At 40.9% G+C, this 18,987-nt stretch overlaps 1 gene segment (V, D, J or C); it reads left to right on the top strand.

Annotated features, from left to right (window-relative positions):
* LOC117528569 overlaps positions 1–18,987 on the top strand; it is a 200,431-nt gene that overhangs the window by 103,036 nt on the left and 78,408 nt on the right. The window contains 1 exon segment of the C gene segment in view: positions 17,081–17,089. Coding sequence covers positions 17,081–17,089 — 9 coding nt within the window.

Genomic DNA, 18,987 nt, shown 5'->3' with positions numbered 1-18,987 from the left:
GCTTTGTCAGCCTCTGATTGGAGCAGAGTTGGACCACGAACGGAGTTCAGTCCATCAACCAAGTTGTATAAAGTGCCAGTTAATGTCTCATTGGTGCTGACAGCTGGAACACACATTGATGTGTCCACTTCACAATCCTGAGTGTTTCAGTTGAGTCCTGAAGAAGATGCTCTTCTCTCTTCAGTACCGTCAGGATTGTGGACAACAGGTCCTTCAGACGTAGGACTGATTAAAAATGCACAACCTGTAGTTATAAGGCCAAAAACAGAATACAGACCATGTGTAAGACAGTATCCATTGAAACCTGATGCAATTGACGGAATCAGGCCAGTAATAGAGGATTTATTAACAGCAGGAGTAATAGTGCCATGTCCAGATTCACCATGTAACACACCCATATTTCCTGTAAAAAAGGCTCCGCCCTCAGTGGGGTGGAGAATGATTCAAGATCTGCAGGCAGTAAATGCTGCTGTGATTAAAAGAGCACCATGTGTCCCAGATCCACACACCTTGTTAAATTCGCTGAGACCAAATTCTAATAGTTTCTCAGTAATTGACATAAGTAATGCATTTTTCTCTGTGCCAGTACATCCAGATAGTCAATTCTGGTTTGCTTTTACCTTTAAAGGACAACGATATACATTCACCAGATTACCGCAGGGTTACGCAGAGAGCCCAACTATTTATTCTCAAGTCATGTCAGCATGTTTAGCCAATTTCGTTCCACCGGCAGATAGCCAACTATTAGTGTATGTTGATGACATTTTGATTGCCTCTGACACACGAGAAAACTGCATAACTGACACAGTAGCATTATTATGTTTCTTATTTGACAATGGCCACAGAGTGAGTAGAAACAAAGTTCAGTTGTGTAGGGATAAAGTAAAATATTTAGGACATGAGTTATCAGCCACAGGGCGCACGATCCTGTCTGACAGGAAGGAAGCAATTTTGCACGCTCCAAAACCACAAACCAAAAAGCAGATGATGTCATTTCTTGGATTGACAAATTACTGCAGGGCATGGATTCCTTGCTATGCAGAGTTGACTAGTCCACTTTCTGATTTGATGTACAAAGATGACATTTCAATGTCAACCGTGTTGGAATGGAACAAAGATGCTGAGGAAGCCTTTGTAAAAGTAAAACAAACATTAGTGTCATCCACAGTTTTGGCACTACCAGATTATAGTAAACCATTCATTCAAACAGTTGATTGTAAGAATAAGTTCATGACTAGTGTTTTGGTTCAAGTGTATGGCTCAAAATTGAGGCCAGTTGCCTACTACTCATCTAAATTGGATGCAGTAGCAAGTGCTTTACCACCATGCGTACAGGCTGTTGTTGCAGCCTCTATGGCTGTTCAAAGTAGCAGTAATGTTGTTCTATTCCATCAGCTGACATTGAAAGTTCCACATGCAGTCTCTGCACTTCTGTTGCAGACAAACATGAGCCTTTTGTCCCCAGCAAGACATCTTTCGTGCATGTCCTTGCTATTATCACAGCCACACCTTACGGTAGAGCGATGTACAACATTGAATCCCTCCACATTGATACCTTTACCTGAGGATGGTGAGCCGCACAATTGTCTTGATGTAGCAACAGTCTGTACGAAAGCACGCCCAGACCTCCGGGACACACCCATCCCAAACAGTACAATCGTGTATGTGGATGGTTCTTCCACTAAAAATGCTTATGGACAAACGCAATCTGGATATGCTGTCATTACAAATTCAGAAGTATTAGATTCTGCTTCATTGCCATCGTCATTTTCAGCACAAGCAGCTGAATTAGTTGCTTTAACTGCAGCTTGCTATCTGTTTCGAGGTACGGCCGTATCAATTTATACAGACAGCCAGTACGCTTTCAGCACAGTGCATGTGTTTGCAAAACTGTGGGAGGAGCGTGGAATGGTGACATCATCTGGAAAGCCAGCGACTCATGCCACTCTCCTAACTGCCCTACTGCAAGCTGTGAAGTTGCCTCAACAAATTGCTATATGCAAATGTGCGGCTCACACCAAAGGCTCTGACAGTGTTTCAAAAGGAAATGATTTTGCTGACAGAGCAGCAAAAGAGGCAGCAGCAGCTTCTTCTATTTTTGTTGTACAGGAAACTACTCCAGATTTGCATTTAGGTCATACACTGCTTGCTGACATGCAACAGCAGGCAACTGACAGAGAAAAACAAATGTGGATAGCTAAAGGAGCTACGTATGCAAATGACTTGTACGTATGACCACAAAAGAAACCCATATTGCCAAAAAATATGTTTAAATGGGCAGCTATTATGAGCCATGGCGTGACGCATGTCTCATCAGGGGGTATGATATCGCAATTGCAATCTATTTTTTGTCTTTATGGGTTCGATGCATATGCAAAACAGCATTGTAGAGCATGCATGATATGTGCAAAACACAACTCACAAGGCAATTTGAGACCCCAAAGAGGTAAATTTCCAACACCACAATATCCCTTTCAAGTGATTCATATGGATTATATACAGCTGAGTAAACATGAAGGGAAGGAATTTTGTTCAGTCATAATTGATGCCTTCTCAAAATGGGTAGAATTGTTCCCTACAAAACATGCAGATTCACTTACAGTGGCTAAAGCATTATGCAAAGACATCATCCCACGATTTGGAATACCAGAAACAGTCTATTCAGATAATGGAGCGCATTTTGTTAATACAATAGTGCAATACGTAGGAGAAGCACTACAGGTTAATCTCAAAAATCATTGTGCTTATCATCCACAAAGCGCCGGATTAGTGGAAAGGATGAATGGAACAGTAAAAAACAGACTTAGAAAGACAATGGAGGAAACAGGCAGACCATGGACGCATTGTGTAGATTTGGTAAAAATGTATATAAACATAACTAGTACCATGGGGTTGACACCGTATGAAACATTGTTTTGGCAGAAAATATCGATTGCCATATTATGGACAAATTTGGGATGTACCTGAGGAAGCCAATTTGGCGGATTACATGAGAAAAATGTTAGAAGGACAACGAGGGAGAGTTCCAAACACTGATGATCCCATTTCTCCACAGGAGGACCCTAAAGTGGTACCTGGAGACTGGGTGTTGATAAGAAGCATCAAGAGAAAACACTGGCATTCACCTAAATGGGAAGGGCCCTATCAAGTACTACTCACAACACCCACAGCTTTGAAAATTGGGGAAAGAAGTACATGGATTAATTAACTCACTGTAAGAAAGTCATTTCTGCAGACACAGACAAACAGTAAGAACAGTAGGACAAGACTAGTAATAGTGTGTGAGCTTGGTGTTAAGATCCAGGTTAGACACGAAAGCTAGCAGAAGACATTAAGAAGCCACTGTTCTGAACATAGGTGTGCTGTAGTGTGCAGAAATGGCGAAAGAAAAAAATAAAAAGAACGAGGGTTTCTGGACCCCACGGACAGTCCTTGTTATGCTACTTTTCTTTTTTGAATTGGGATTATTATTAAAAGCCATGAGCACGGGACATGATAATAAGGATCACATCCGCAGATTGCAGAGACCAAAAAGAAGTAACGAAGACCCCAGTCCGATAATAAATGCCACAGTACATAGCTGTGATGGGAATAATGCGTACCGATTTGGTGTACAAGCCTGCATTCCTAGAAATACTTCTGTGATCATCTCTGTACCATATAGTGCTCTTACCCATGGAATGCCGGATGGTGACAGAGGGACTAATTACGGAAATAGTTTCTCATGGTATATGACCAACGATCAACAAGATAGAAGATGGGAAACGTTGGTAGCCGATGAATGGAGTAGATGGACACCAAGATGGGCACAAACCGAGTGGGCTAAGTACCAGAGTCAAATTCTCAAAATGTATCAAACAGATGATAAGCTGTCTATAGTGGTGAATACCACAGAAAAAGGAACCATATTCCCACCTGATATAGAGGGAGACTGTTGGTTGTTCCTCCTTTGGGTATACAAACAAGGAAAAGATCCGTATTTCCATTTCTTCCTCTGTGAAACAGATAGAGTACAGCAACCAATATTGACCGAATTAAGTACGTCAAAGGGGGTGTCCATACAAGCAAAGGGGGTGTCCGTACAAGGCACAAAAGACATGAAGGCAGATGACTGGTTCCTAGTAACTACAGGAATTAGTGGACAAAATAACAATTGGCTTTTAATGGCAGAACAAGCAGGACTAGCAGCAAAGAAGGACTGTGTTGTATGTATGGGACCCAGACCTATATTACAGGTAATACCGGCAGCATTACCCAAAGACTGTCTACTGACTGCTATGACACAGACATACATTGCGGCAAACAACAATTGTTCTAAGTGGGACAAGATCTATCCAGTGACCAAATTGACTAAGATTAAACCTTTATTCTCAAGCAAAGTTGGGCATGCTAACCATACATGTGTACACTTGACAGGGACAAGTAAGACTTTGGGTAGCTTAAACCACACCGCCTGGTGTAAGAATGTGGTCCATAGTACTCCCACATTCAAACCTGTCGGGAGGAGTGACGTATGGTGGTGGTGTGGTGATAACAGAATCTTTGACAGACTGCCACGAAATGTGTCAGGTTATTGTGCATTAATATCATTATTGTTACCAGTTGAAGCCATACCCATGACCCCTGAAGACGTTACGACATATGCAGCCTCTCTTATTCCTGAAGATTGGCAGAAAGGCATAGCCAGACATAGAGTAAAAAGAGATTGGAAAGGAGTGGGAAATCCAACATATATTGACGCAATAGGAGTCCCCAGGGGAGTGCCTGACGAGTATAAACTGGTTGATCAAATAGCAGCTGGATTCGAATCTTCCATCTGTTGGTGGTGTTCAATTAATAAAAACGTGGACAGAATAAACTACATCCACTACAATGTACAGAAATTAGGAAATTGGACTGAGGAAGGATTTAAGGCTGTCCATTCACAGTTAGAAGCCATGTCCCTTATGGCCTTCCAGAATCGTATTGCTCTGGATATGTTGTTGGCAGAGAAAGGAGGTGTTTGTGCCATGTTCGGAGAACAATGCTGCACATTCATTCCCAACAACACGGCTGCAGACGGCAGTCTCACTCAAACCATTGACGGGCTGAGGACGTTGAACAGGAAGATGAAAGAGCACAGTGGAGTAAACACCGAAGGCTGGGATTGGTGGCTGGAAGGGATGGGAAAATGGAGGTCTTTGATTTCTTCACTATTAGTGTCTATAGCAGTATTTGCTGCAATTCTAACATTGTGTGGATGTTGTTGTATTCCATGTCTCCGAGGCCTTGTAAATAGAATGATAACCACAGCAATAAGTCCAGGACCAGGAGGGGGTCCGGCATCATATCCACTTCTGGGGACAGACGACGACGAGGAGGACGATGGCTCTCCTGACCTGTACCCAGACCAATGGAAGTATGATGACCCAGACACCGATGATGGTGACAATGATGACATCACCTCTGGGGTGTAAGCCTATAGAGAGAACATACCATGATGAACCTCTTAGTGAAAATCTCAAAAAGAAGTGCTAAGCTGAGTGATGCCTACTGTATGTTTAACAGGCGATAAACAGGAGGGGAATGTTAAAGATTTTGTATATATGTTGTCACTGTTAAACATTTGTACATTTGTCTTCTTTCTCATGAGAACGGTGTTGTGCTGTTTTGCACTTCACCCTGAGAATGTACGTGTTATTCAACCTTGTTTTAGCTTTGTCTTCTTTCTCATGAGAACGGTGTTGTGCTGTTTTGCACCTGTCTTAACGCAATCCTGAGAATTCAATTTTGTTTTAGCACTCTGGGGTCAATCTGAGCTGGGAATGAAGGGCTGGATGTACTTATTATTATAATATAACTTTGTTTTCGCAGCCTCTAACGACTGGGAGTAAGAGAACGTTTTGACTGTTGTGATGTGGTGCTTAGTGTGAAGGAGTGTGAAGGACAGGACACTTCAGGCAGATGCAGAACAGCTGATAACTGCAACAGACGAACGAGATGTGCTGACCTGTGTAAAAGAAAGTGTTCTTCCTTACAGCTGCACTTATTGACGTATGCGTTTATGTTACGGGAAGAAACTTGTCTTGCGTCATCACCCCCACCCTTAGGACAAGTTTTTTGTTTATGTGATGAGGGCGTCTCTTAATAAAAAGAGCGGAAAAGCAGGCCAGACTTTAGTGTAGCCTTGGTGTACAGCCTGACTGCACTCCGCGCATAAAATTTGACTGTCTCACTGGTGTTTCTTGACTCTGTTTGTCTTGTTAAAGGTTTTAAAAATGTTTGGAGGAGAAAATACCCAACACAGAGAACGTCCAGGTTTGATGCTATGGTCTGTGAAAGAGGAGGGGGTGAGGTCTCACGCTCGTCAGCACACTTCCTGAGGTACGTTAGGTTTTGTGACTAACATTTGTACAGTCAGTAAATGTGGTGTCCCTCACACCTTATTATATTGAGCTGTTATGTTAGTCGTTTAATCAGCTTCCACTGCAGTTGAGTAATGTGAACTGGGTGTTCCATGCCTGCAGGGTGGGAAGCTGATTAGTGATTAAGCCAGGAAGTGTTTGCTGTTATGTACACCTTTGAGTGGTCTCTCTGTGTGTGGAGTGTGGACTCACATGATGGTTTCTTCTTTCACAGACTCGGTTTGTCGCGGCCACCTGGGGGGTGTCGGCGGGGTCCTTGGGTCCGAACTGTTTCTGGCTCCGGACCGTTTGTGCAGCTGGGAGCGCATCGTAATCCACCTCGCAGACCGCGCACTTATTTGTTTGTACTTTCATCACATCACTGTTATGTTTATTAAATTCAGTTATCCTTTGTACCGTGCTCTGCTTATTTCATACTGGGTCCTTCAAACGCTGGTCGGTTCTCCGGGCTGCGTCCGACACATAACATATAAGGTTTTGAATAATCAGGTCCCATCTTATCTTAGGGACCTCTTAGTACCATATCACCCCAATAGAGCGCTTCTCTCTCAGACTGCAGGCTTACTTGTAGTTCCTGGGGTTTGTAAGAGTAGAATGGGAGGCAGAGCCTTCAGCTTTCATGCTCCTCTCCTGTGGAACCAGCTCCCAATTCGGAATAGGGAGACAGACACCCTCTCTACTTTTAATATTAAGCTTAAAACTTTCCTTTTTGAAAAAGCTTATAGTTAGGGCTGGATCAGGTGACCCTGAACCATCCCTTAGTCATGCTGCTATAGACGTAGACTGCTGGGGGTTTCCCATGATGCAGTGAGTGTTTCTTTCTCTTTTTTCTCTGTATGCACCACTCTGCTTTTAATCATTAGTGATTGATCTCTGCTCTCTTCCACAGCATGTCTTTTTCCCGATTCTCTCCCCTCAGCCCCAACCAGTCCCAGCAGAAGACTGCCCCTTCCTGAGCCTGGTTCTGCTGGAGGTTTCTTCCTGTTAAAAGGGAGTTTTCCTTCCCACTGTCGCCAAATGCTTGCTCATAGGGGGTCGTTTTGACCATTGGGATTTTTCTGTAATTATTGTATGGCTTTTGCCTTACAATATAAAGCGCCTTGGGGCGACTGTTTGTTGTGATTTCGTGCTATATAAATAAAATTGATTTGATTTGATTTGAATGCCAGGCGTCATGTTTGGACGAAACCAGACACCATCCCTACAGTGAAGCATGGTGGTGGCAGCATCATGCTGTGGAGATGTTTTCAGCAGCAGGAGCTGTGAGAATAGTCAGGATTGACGGAAAGATGAATGCAGCAATGTACAGAGACATCCTGCATGAAAACCTGCTCCAGAGCGCTGTTGACCTCAGATGGGTTCATCTTTCAGCAGGACAATGACCCGAAGTACACAGCCAAGATATCAAAGTATTGGCATCATGACAACTCTGTGAATGTCCTTAGTGATCCAGCGATCCATAATTCTCTGATTGAACATCTCTGGAGAGATCTGAAAATGGCTGTGCACCAACGTTCCCCATCCAACCTGATGGAGATTGAGACATGCTGCAAGGAGGAATGGAAAAAATTGGCCAAAGATAGGTGCACCAAGCGTGGCATCATATTCAAGAAGACTTGAGACTGTAATTGCTGCCAAAGGTCCATCAACAAAGTGCTGAACAAAGGGTGTAAATACTTATTAATACGCATGATAGTTGTTTTTATATATATATATATATATATATATATATATATATATATATATATATAAATTCGCAAAAAAAAAAAAAAAAAAAAAAAACTGTTTTTTTTTTTTTTTTTTTGAAGGGGAAAAACATTACTCCATTTTGGAATATGGCTGTAACCTAAGAAAATGTCGAAACAGCGTTGGGCTGTGAATACTTTTTGGATGCACTGTATAAAGTAACCACCAACAGTTCAGTCCTCCCTATGAGGAGGAGTCAATGCAAAACTAAACTATTGACTTTTATTTATCTAACTGCAGCCAGAGGACAGTGGACACACAGTTTGACATGATGGGCTTCAGGACAGGACTGCTGCTTTTAACTGTCTGCTGGACAGGTCAACATTTTCACGAATGACTCTTTTATTTGCTTTGTGAAAATAATTCTTGAGCTGAAATAACAAGTTGGTTTATTTTGACAGGTGTTGATGGTCAGACTCTGACACAGTCTGAAGCAGTGGTTAAAAATCCTGGACAATCTCACAAACTGACCTGTGAAGCATCTGGATTCACATTCAGCAGCTATCCCATGGCCTGGATCAGACAAGCTCCTGGAAAAGGACTGGAGTGGATCGCTTATATCAGCACTGCAAGTTCCCCCATATATTATTCTCAGTCGGTCCAGAACCGGTTCATTGTGTCCAGAGACGACAGCAGACAGCAGCTGTATCTGCAGATGAACAGCCTGAAAACTGAAGATTCTGCTGTTTATTATTGTGCCAGAGAGACACAGTGACTGGAGTTTGTTGAGCAGCTGCACAAAAATGCAGAACTAAACTTTACTACACCAACAAACCACACCTATCTCACATAATTAATGTCTCAACCTTATAAAATACAATAAATTATTCCATTAATGTGTAAGTAAAGCAACTTTTTCAAACATGTCGTTCTTCAAGCAAAACTCCAAGAGGAAAAAAATAAATAAACATGATATTTATGAACTTGCTTGTTTCCCTTGGGGATCCAAAGTTTCTATTATGAGTTGGAATGGAGTGAGAGTCCAGAATGTTTTTCGAACCTTAGACCGTAGGCCTCAATAGTGCTTAAAAAAAAACTCAGCCCATTTATTGCCTGTTAATTATGTAATTTTTTTAATGTTAATTTTCTGTCTTAATCTATTTATAAATTGATTAGGTTCTTGTAATCACACACATTATTATTATTATTACTTCTGTTTTATCATTTGGTTTTTAAATGGACCACAATGGTAATAAGTGTTTTCAGTTTCTTGTGTCATCCATGTATTTTTTAACCTATTTACGGTTATATTATGTGCTTACATTGAACTGATGAAATAAAATCCCACATGCATGCATGCATTTACGCAAGCATGCAGACACTCAAACTTTTCATATAAATATGATTTGCTGCCCCCTGCTGAAATGGCGTGATTCCAAAATGTAAATAACAATGTCCATTGTTCACAGTGTTGTTAGATAATATCTATAGTTTCTCCAAAAATATTAGTCCTAACAACATTCTGCCGTGGAGTTTATCCTTGACCCAGAATACATAAGCATACCGAGGAGCAAATGTTTGCTTTCCCCAGTTTGTTCGTGATCAAAGTTATACACATGCACGCAGAGCTTTTTGTCTTTTCTGCATTCTGCCACAAGCAGTTGCTTCTATTTTTACACACGCACAAACAGAGATGGTGGCGGAATTCATCAAATGCAGTACAGTTTTCACTCATGGTAATGGCAACATGACACTTAACTAAACTAACTAAACCAATTGAACTACAAAACCACAATAAGTCAATAACACTAACAACACTGTTGAACTAACATGAATCACAATAACAAAATTTAAAACCCCCAAACCCTGAACCCCCATGGTGCATTGAAGTTCAACATCAAATGTTCACTGTTGTTAGCTAATATCCCTAATTTCTCAAAAAATATTAGTCCTATCAATTTTCCATTTTCACAGCGCTCATCGCTGACCCAAAATATATAAGCATACCAAACGGGAAATCCAGCTTTCTCCAGTTTCTCAGTGATCAAAGCCATTCACACGTACGCACACAGAGGCCACTTGGCTCTTATAATATAGATGTTAAAAATCTGTTTCTTATTCCATCTCAGAGCTTCACTGTTGTGTTCATGAAGGTTTTGGAAATTTATTTACATTTTCTTGCAGTGTCTGATAAGACCCCAGAGGACATTTCTTCACATTTACCAAGTTCTGTAACTTTTAGCTGTCAGGTTGTGAGATTTGTCATGTTATTCGCTTTATTTTTTGGTCTGTTTTGTTACTTTTCCTGTTCATTTGTTTTCTTGTATGTTTATATTCTTGCTGGGTTTATCTGTCTCTTTTGTCTGTCTCCTGGTTCTTGGTGGTGGGCATTTCACACTCTCTGGCCACACCCTCTTTCTGGTGCTTTCCACACACACCTGTTCCAAATTTACAGCTCATCACCTGGATGTATTTAAGGTTCACATTTTTGCTCTGTTCCCTCGCCAGATAGATGTGCCTTGTGCCTTCTCTCCAGCACTGTTCCAAGAGTTTACTCTTCCTGCTTACCTCCACACGTGTATGACCACCTGCTTGTTTATCTGACCACACCTAAGCCTGATGTTAGTTGTACTTATGCTCTTGTTGGACTACTGTCTTGGGTACAAGACCCCGTTTGTTGTCTCCGTAAACTGTTTTTACATTCAGAGCTATCTGTCTGAGGTACACATTTGTATCCAGCAGTTTCTGATGACCAAGCATGATGTTAGCTACCTTTATCAAATATATTTTGTCAACGGTAATAATGTGTAAATCTTTATATCTTCAGGGAAAGAGTCGAGATAAAATGTGTTATTTGGCAGACATGGAATGTTGATGCCCAAAATGTTGTGACACATTAAGAATGTTTATTTTTTAAGAATAAGTGTTATTTTCTGTTGTAATATATGTGGAAGGATTTTATGAAAATGTTTGCATTGTTCAATCGAGAAAATTATTTATACTATATCATAAAACTTTTTGTGGTAATGTAAGGGTGAATCACTCAGGAAGATTAATACAGAACTATTTATAATCTGTATTTTGTAAAGTTTGTCTGTTCAAACTATAATTGTAACAGAATTAACTGTTACACCACACGTCTCCAAATGTCCCTCAGACACCCAAAGATTTTAACATGCAGTTTTAATGCAAAAGTTTGTCATAGTCCAATAAAACAGAAAGATCAAACCGAACTGTGCTTCTGTTTTCAGACACGATGATTCCACATACAGGATTGTGATCACTGCTCACATTTTCGGACAGATCCACGTTTGGATTGGACACAAATTTTATTTCACATGTCCTTCGTTATGCAGCTTCAGAGAGACAAGGAGAAAGGGAAATGATGATCTTGAATGCTGGCCTTCAATGTTTTGAGGCAAGACTGCAAACGACTGCATCACCTTATTTCATGTTTCAAAAACAAGCCAGCAAACAAACATGTAACAGCAATAATGAATGAATGAATGAATGGTTTATTCAGCACGCACGCACAGACAAAATCTCTCATTTACAAAACAAGTCAAGAGAAAACAAAAATTAAAACATATAGAACAAAACAAACAATTTACCCATTTAGTGCGGCTGAAAGGGTGTGGGCAGAAGCAAAAGCTTTAATAATAATAATACAAAAAGCTACTTTCATATTTGAAAATATTTGTGCAAATATAGTCCCTCTTAATATAAAAAATAAATATAACATATCTGTACATAAATATAGAATGTGGATAACAAGTAGGTGGCAGCAGAAGATCATAAATATGGTGATAAAAAGGACAGTTTGACAATAACATGAAACATATTAAACACACACTGAAAGAAACACAAGAAAACATCTGTTTTTATAGAATGATGGAATAGTCTCTTACTCTCTCTCTCTCTCACTCACTCACTCACTCACTCACTCACTCACTCACTCACTCACTCACTCACTCACTCACTCACTCACTCAGATATTACTGGATACTGGATTCTGTGTGGATTTTCTATATATGTGATGAGGGGAATTCATTATTTAGAAGATTTTCAGTTTCTGGAATCTTCTGGAATATTATAGTAATGTTATCCGGTATGGAAATGTGCTTCAAATGAAACCTGTTTGAGAATGTGGTAAACTCCGTCTTTTTCATAAAATATTAATGATATGCAAATAAGCATCAGTCATAATGAGGTGAAGTGTGTGAGTGTGTGTTAGAGGACAGAAGAACACGTCAACTTCAACATCAACATGTTCTCAGCAGCTCTGATGCTGCTGATGGCAGCTGGATCCTGTGAGGAGCTTTCAGTAGATCTACACGAATGAACACATGAGAAACACTGAATGGTGACATGAATGATGGAGATGATGTTGGTTTGTGTTTCAACAGGTGTGAACAGTATTGATCTCCTGCAGACAGACTCAGTGGTTGTTCAGCCTGGACAGCCTTTGACCATCATCTGTCAGGTGTCTGGTTATTCTCTGACTGATAGCAGCTATGCAACAGGTTGGATCAGACAGCCTGAAGGAAAAACAATGGAGTGGATTTTCCATCAGTGGGGTGGACATACAGGAAGCTTTTATCAAAATAATGCTTTGAAGAACAAGTTCAGCTACAGCAGAGACACTTCTGCTGGAACGGTGACGATTAAAGGACAGAATCTGCAGCCTGAGGACACAGCCGTGTATTTCGGTGTGCGGAGAGACACAATGATAAAACCACAGCCAGACCTGCACAAAAACAACACACGAGCCTCCAGTACTACATACACACACACACACACATAGATGTGCCTTGAAAAAAAAAATTATTTGACGTAAACAAACAGCTTTGCTCACACAGACAACTGGTCCACCCCCACCTCTGAAAGTCACCATCTATTTACCACAGCCAGGTGAAATGTGGGCATCCTCTTGACCTTGTGGGCATCCTCTTGACCTTGTAGGCATCCTCTTGACCTTGTGGGTGTCCTCTTCACCTGCTCCAGCTGCTGGGCTCCTCAACACTGAGACACCTGCTTGCTGATCATGATCAGAGAAACATGTCACATGTCCAAAATGTTGTCGCTAATGTCCCATCATAGTGCAGTGGTGCGTGTCATCTGAGTCTCCATAAGTTAGTGTTTATTTAACAGAACGTCATTCCCGCACTGAAGAAGGATATTTTGAAGAGTGCAAATAAACAATGAATTCACAAAATCAAGTCCAACTGAAGCAGCTGATTGCCTTCATTGGTGTCTCATGTGGACAGTTTCTCTCTGACACACAGAAAGAAGAAAAGTTTCAAAATATTTCAAAGCTGGTACAGTTGTATGCAAAAGTTTAGGCACCCATGATGATTTCCATGATTTTCCTTTTTACATCATTGGTTGTTTGAATCAGCAATTTCAGTTAAATATGTCATATAGCAGACAAACAGTGATATTTGAAAAGTGAAATGAAGTTTCTAGGATTTACAGAAAGAGTGCAATAATTATTTAACAAAAATCGGGCACTAATTATTAGAACACAAAATTGGTTTGGTATGCTCACTGACCCTTGACCTCCTTACACAGGTGAATCCAGTCATGAGAAAGGGTATTTAAGGTTGCCATTTGCAAATGTTTCCCCTCTTTTCATCTCTTGTAATGAGTGGTAACATGGAAGCCTCTAAACACCTCTCAAATGACCTGAAAACAAAGATTGTTCACCATCATGGGTTCGGGGAAGGATACAAAAAGCTATCTCAGAGATTTCAGCTGTCGGTTTCCACTGTGAGGAAATGGAAGACCACAGGCACAGTACTAGTTAAGGCCCAAAGTGGCAGGCCAAGAAAAATCTCAGATAAGCTGAAGTGAAGGATAGTGAGAACAGTCATAGTCAACCCACTGATCTGCTCCAAAGATCTACAACATGATCTTGCTGCAGATAGTGTCTCTATGCATCGTTCAACTATACAGCACGCTTTGCACAAGGAGATGTTGTAATGCAGAGGAAGCCTTTTCTGCGTACATGCCACAAACAGACTCGCTTGAGGTATGCAAGAGCACATTTGGACAAGCCAGCTTAATTTTGGAAAAAAGTGCTGTGGACTGATGAAACTAAAATTGTGTTATTTGGACATAACAAGATGCAGTATGCATAGCTGAAAAAGAACACAGCATTCCAAGAAAAATGCTTGCTACCTACAGTAAAATTTGGAAGTGGTTCCATCATGCTGTGTGGCCAGTGCAGGTACTGGGAATCTTGTTAAAGTTGGGGGTCACATGGATTCCAGTCAATATCAGTAGATTCTTGAGAACAATGTTCATGAATCAGTGAGAAAATTGAAGTTGCACCAGGGCTGGATCTTTCAACAAGACAATGACCCTAAACACTGTTCAGAATCTACTAAGGCATTCATGCACAGGAACAAGTACAACTTTTTGAATGGCCATCTCATTCCCAGACCCGAATATTCTTGAAAATCTTTGGTGTGATTTTAAGCCGGCTGTCCATGCTCAGAAACCAACAAACCTGAGATGTTTTGTAAAGAAGAATGGTCCAAAATACCTTCAGCCAGAATCCAGACTCTCATTGGAAGCTATTTCTGCAAAAGGGGGATCTACTAAATATTGATGTATTTTTTTCCTGTTGAGGTGCCCAAACTTATGCACCTGCCTAATTGTGTTTAAAGAATTATTGCACGCTTTCTGTAAATCCTAGAAATTTCATTTCACTTCTCAAATATCACTGTGTTTGTCTGCTATGTGATATATTTAACTGAAATTGCTGATCCAAACAACCAATGATTTATAAAGAAAAATCATGGAAATCATCAGGCGTGCCCAAGCCTTTACATACAACTGCATATCAGTTACATTATTATCTCACTGAAACCAACAAATTATTTTCATGTGTTTGTTTTTTCTTCAGAAGATTTTAAAAACTACGGCTGATGTTTGTTTGTTTCCAGCTGACTTTGTGGTTTTTGTAATTGTTTTCTTTTAAATAAACTGACTGTTGGTATTTAAAATCTAGCAAAAAACATAATCTTTAATGCATATACAACCATTCAAAATCAAATGTGCTAAAATACTCCAACTTCAGCACAAATTTTAAATTCACTTGAAAATTGTTTTAGTGTCATGTTTCAAGTAGCAAACAAAATGTGTTAAAGTTCATCAAGTCTACTTCGATCATGAGGAGGAGTCGATGCAAAACTTCCACGTCTACAAATGTGAGAGGAGAGACGATGCCAGAGGACAGTGGACACACAGTTTGACATGGACTACAGGACAGGACTGCTGCTTTTAACTATCTGCTGGACAGGTCAACATTTTCACTGGATCTGAATATTTCTTCACATTTATACACTTTGTGCACGTTGAAGTTTTTTTATTCTTTATTTTATGTTGACAGGTGTTGATGGTCAGACTCTGACACAGTCTGAAGCAGTGGTTAAAAATCCGGGACAATCTCACAAACTGACTTGTGAAGCTTCTGGATTCACATTCAGCAGCTACTGGATGGCCTGGATCAGACAGGCTCCTGGAAAAGGACTGGAGTGGATCGCTTATATCAACAACGATGGTGGCAGCACTTATTATCCTCAGTCAGTCCAGAACCGGTTCATCATCTCCAGAGACAACAACAGACAGCAGCTGTATCTGCAGATGAACAGCCTGAAAACTGAAGATTCTGCTGTTTATTATTGTGCCAGAGACCCACAGTAACACAACCCATCAGTGAACCTGAACACAAAGATATCGGTGACTGTAACAAGAAGCTACCAGAGGAGGCGCTGTTTAACCACTAATAATATACCACAGTTCACCAAAGAGGAAACTTTCTTTTGTACGGCAGCAAATAGAAAAATAAATAAAGTAGGAAATGAATATTTTTTTTTTTTAATGAATAATAAATAAATAAAATAAAAAGGCAGATCAATTACATACATCCTCTGAAAACAAATATTTACTGATCAGAGGTAATCATGTGAATATTAATTTACAAAGAATGACTATTTCAGGGCAGCATGGTTGCCTCACAGTGAGAAGGTCGTGGGTTCAATTCCCGTGGCCTTTCTGTGTGGAGTTTGCATGTTCTCCCCGTGTTTGCGTGGGTTTCCTCCGGGTCCTCCGCTTTCCTCCCACATTCAAAGACTTGCGGGTTAGGTGGATCGGAATCTTTAAAATTGTCCATAGGTGTGTGTGTGGGTGTGTCTGTGTTTGTTTATTTGTGGCCCTGTGACAGACTGGTGTCCTGTCCTGGGTGTACCCCGCCTCGCGCTCTATGACTGCTGGGATGGGCTCCGGCGACCCTTAATTGGACTAAGCGGTAGAAGATGAATGAATGACTATTTCAGTAACAAATGTTTTCTGGCCTGACAGAATTTTGTTTTTTTTTCAAGGTAATTGTCAATTCAGTTTGTAAACTTCAATAATTCTTTAAACAATTAAGAAAGATGTGATGACGTGATAAATGTTCAGCCCATATAAATTGCATTAATTCATACAACAGTGTGATGTCATCATAACATTTTTACAGCCTAACGACTGTATGAAGCACCAAGGCTGAAGCTAATTGGACCCTTTCCTATTTAAAATGCCCATTTTAAAGACCAATCTGAGCTCAATGTCTTAGGGGTACAGGAAAAAAATCAATTCGAGCTCAAATCGTGTTTCTAACAATGAACGATTCAGAATCGATTTTCATTTTCAAAAAATCAAAATTTTTTTTGCGGGTGCGGGTGTGCCTTCTCAGCCACCGTAGTGCTTGGCAAAACAAGGAAGCAGCGTGGGCTATGTACAGGCATGCTAGCCTAGTAGGCTACAGAGGGCTGTTGTCGTGTTACGGTGTTTGTTGTTGTGCCACTAAAGTATGGAGGATGAAGAAAAAGAAATCCAACCGCCTCCGCTGTTTTTGAAAGCAACCATTTGGAAACACTTTGCATTTTACCGTCAACCCGGCCCGGGTAAGAAAGGGCTCAACATGACTCATGCGATTTGCAGAGATTGCAACGGTAAAGTAAAGTATTTCGGGAATACTTCAAATCCCCGTTCTCACCTGGAAAGACATCACCCAGAGTTGGTAGAATTGGATAATCCAGTGAAGACAGCGCCAACATGACCAGCTGATCAGCGCACGCTTCACCACTTTGAAAAACTGCCACACAATTGTGAACGGGCAAAGAAGATAACAAAATCCATCGCTTGTTTCATCGCAAAAGACCTGCGACCATACAGCGCAGTGGAGAGAGACGGCTTCAAATTCATGATTAAGACTATTGAGCCATGGTATATCATACCTTCACACACATACTTCACGGACACTGCTGTACTTGAACTTTACAGAGAGACAAAGCTAAAGGTCGGGGAAGCCGTGGCCAAAAACGCCACCAGAGTAGCACTTACGTGTGATCACTGGACCTCTAGGGCAACCGAATCATACGCTACATTTACTGTGCACTGCATCACAGAAGAATGGCAGCTCCAGTCTCAAGTCCTGCAAACTAGGGTGATGCATGAAAGCCACACTGCTCAAAACATTCATGCAACTTTTCACTCAGTCGCAAAGGAATGGAAGCTAACGCTCGCGGACCTGGTGATTGTTACAGACAACGCATCTAACATGCTTGCTGCTATGCAGCTTGAGGAGAACCTAACACATGTATCTTGTTTTGCACACACACTCAACCTCGCAGCTCAGCGAGCTCTGAAGCTCAATACTGTGTCACAGGTGCTAGGGAGGATTAGGCGAATCACTGGTTATTTCCATCGGAGCACCACGGCGTGTGAGGCCCTGAAAGTGAGTCAGAAGGCTCTTGGTTTGGAAGATCACAAGCTGCAAATCGACGTTGCGACCAAATGGAATAGCTCATACGAGATGGTCGACAGGTTTCTGGAGCAGCAGCCTGCCATATGTGCTACTCTCGCCAATCCTGGGGTGCGAAAAAAATAACACAGCCGACACCTCCACACTAAGTGATGCAGAAATAAAGCGTGCTGAAGAAATAACTATGGCACTGAGGCCAATGAGAGACGCCACCAACATCACGTCAGAGGATTCATCACCTACACTGTCAGTCATCGCTCCATTGCTTGCCCAGCTTCTTCACGACACAGGAGATGACTGATAACTCCACACTTGTCCGGGAAATTAAACGGGCAATCCATGAGGATCTGGCCAAGAGATACAGCAGAGTTAAGACCCAAAAGCTTCTCCACAAGGCCTCTACACTCGACCCCAGGTTTAAAGCACTGCCTTTCCTTGCCAGAGAACAACAGCTGGACATCCATGCAGATGTGATAAAAGAGGCAGCGCTTGAGGTAAAATTAAATTAACCTACAATTTATTAAAACCCTTAAAAAAAAACATACCTGTGTGTGTGTGTACACAACTGTATATTATATTTATAATATAAAATGTGATTTCATTGATTATAAATAGCATATTTCATCAAACCAAGTGCTTTACACAAAGCAAGTGTAAAACACATTGATAAGATGTTATAAGTTTTTTTATATAAATACTTAAGAGAATAGAACATAAGAATACAATAAATATATTAAATTATATTATTAATAATGTTAATAGTATTTTTAATTAATTTTAATATTTTTAGAATACAAATAAAACAGGCAAATAACAGAATAATCTTATGGACCTTGTTACAAAACTAAAACAATATATGTTTTCCTCCTACAGGATCAGGAGAAGCCTGGGGAGGCTGACAGCAGTCCTGTGGAGCCAGAGGCAAGCCCAGAAGAAGGTCCTGTCCCTAAAAGGAGAACAACATCTGCTGCTTTGGTGAATCTGCTGGGCAAGACATTCACTGAGGTCAGAGTTGAACCCAAATCAGCCAGCACCAGGGCTGAGGAGGAGCTGAACAAGTATCTGGCTATACCTGCACTTTCTATC

This window comes from Thalassophryne amazonica, chromosome 16, assembly GCF_902500255.1.
Source record: "Thalassophryne amazonica chromosome 16, fThaAma1.1, whole genome shotgun sequence".
Lineage (NCBI taxonomy): Eukaryota > Metazoa > Chordata > Actinopteri > Batrachoidiformes > Batrachoididae > Thalassophryne > Thalassophryne amazonica.
The sequence above is the reverse complement of the archived record's forward strand: the minus strand, read 5'-3'. Positions and strand labels throughout refer to the sequence as shown.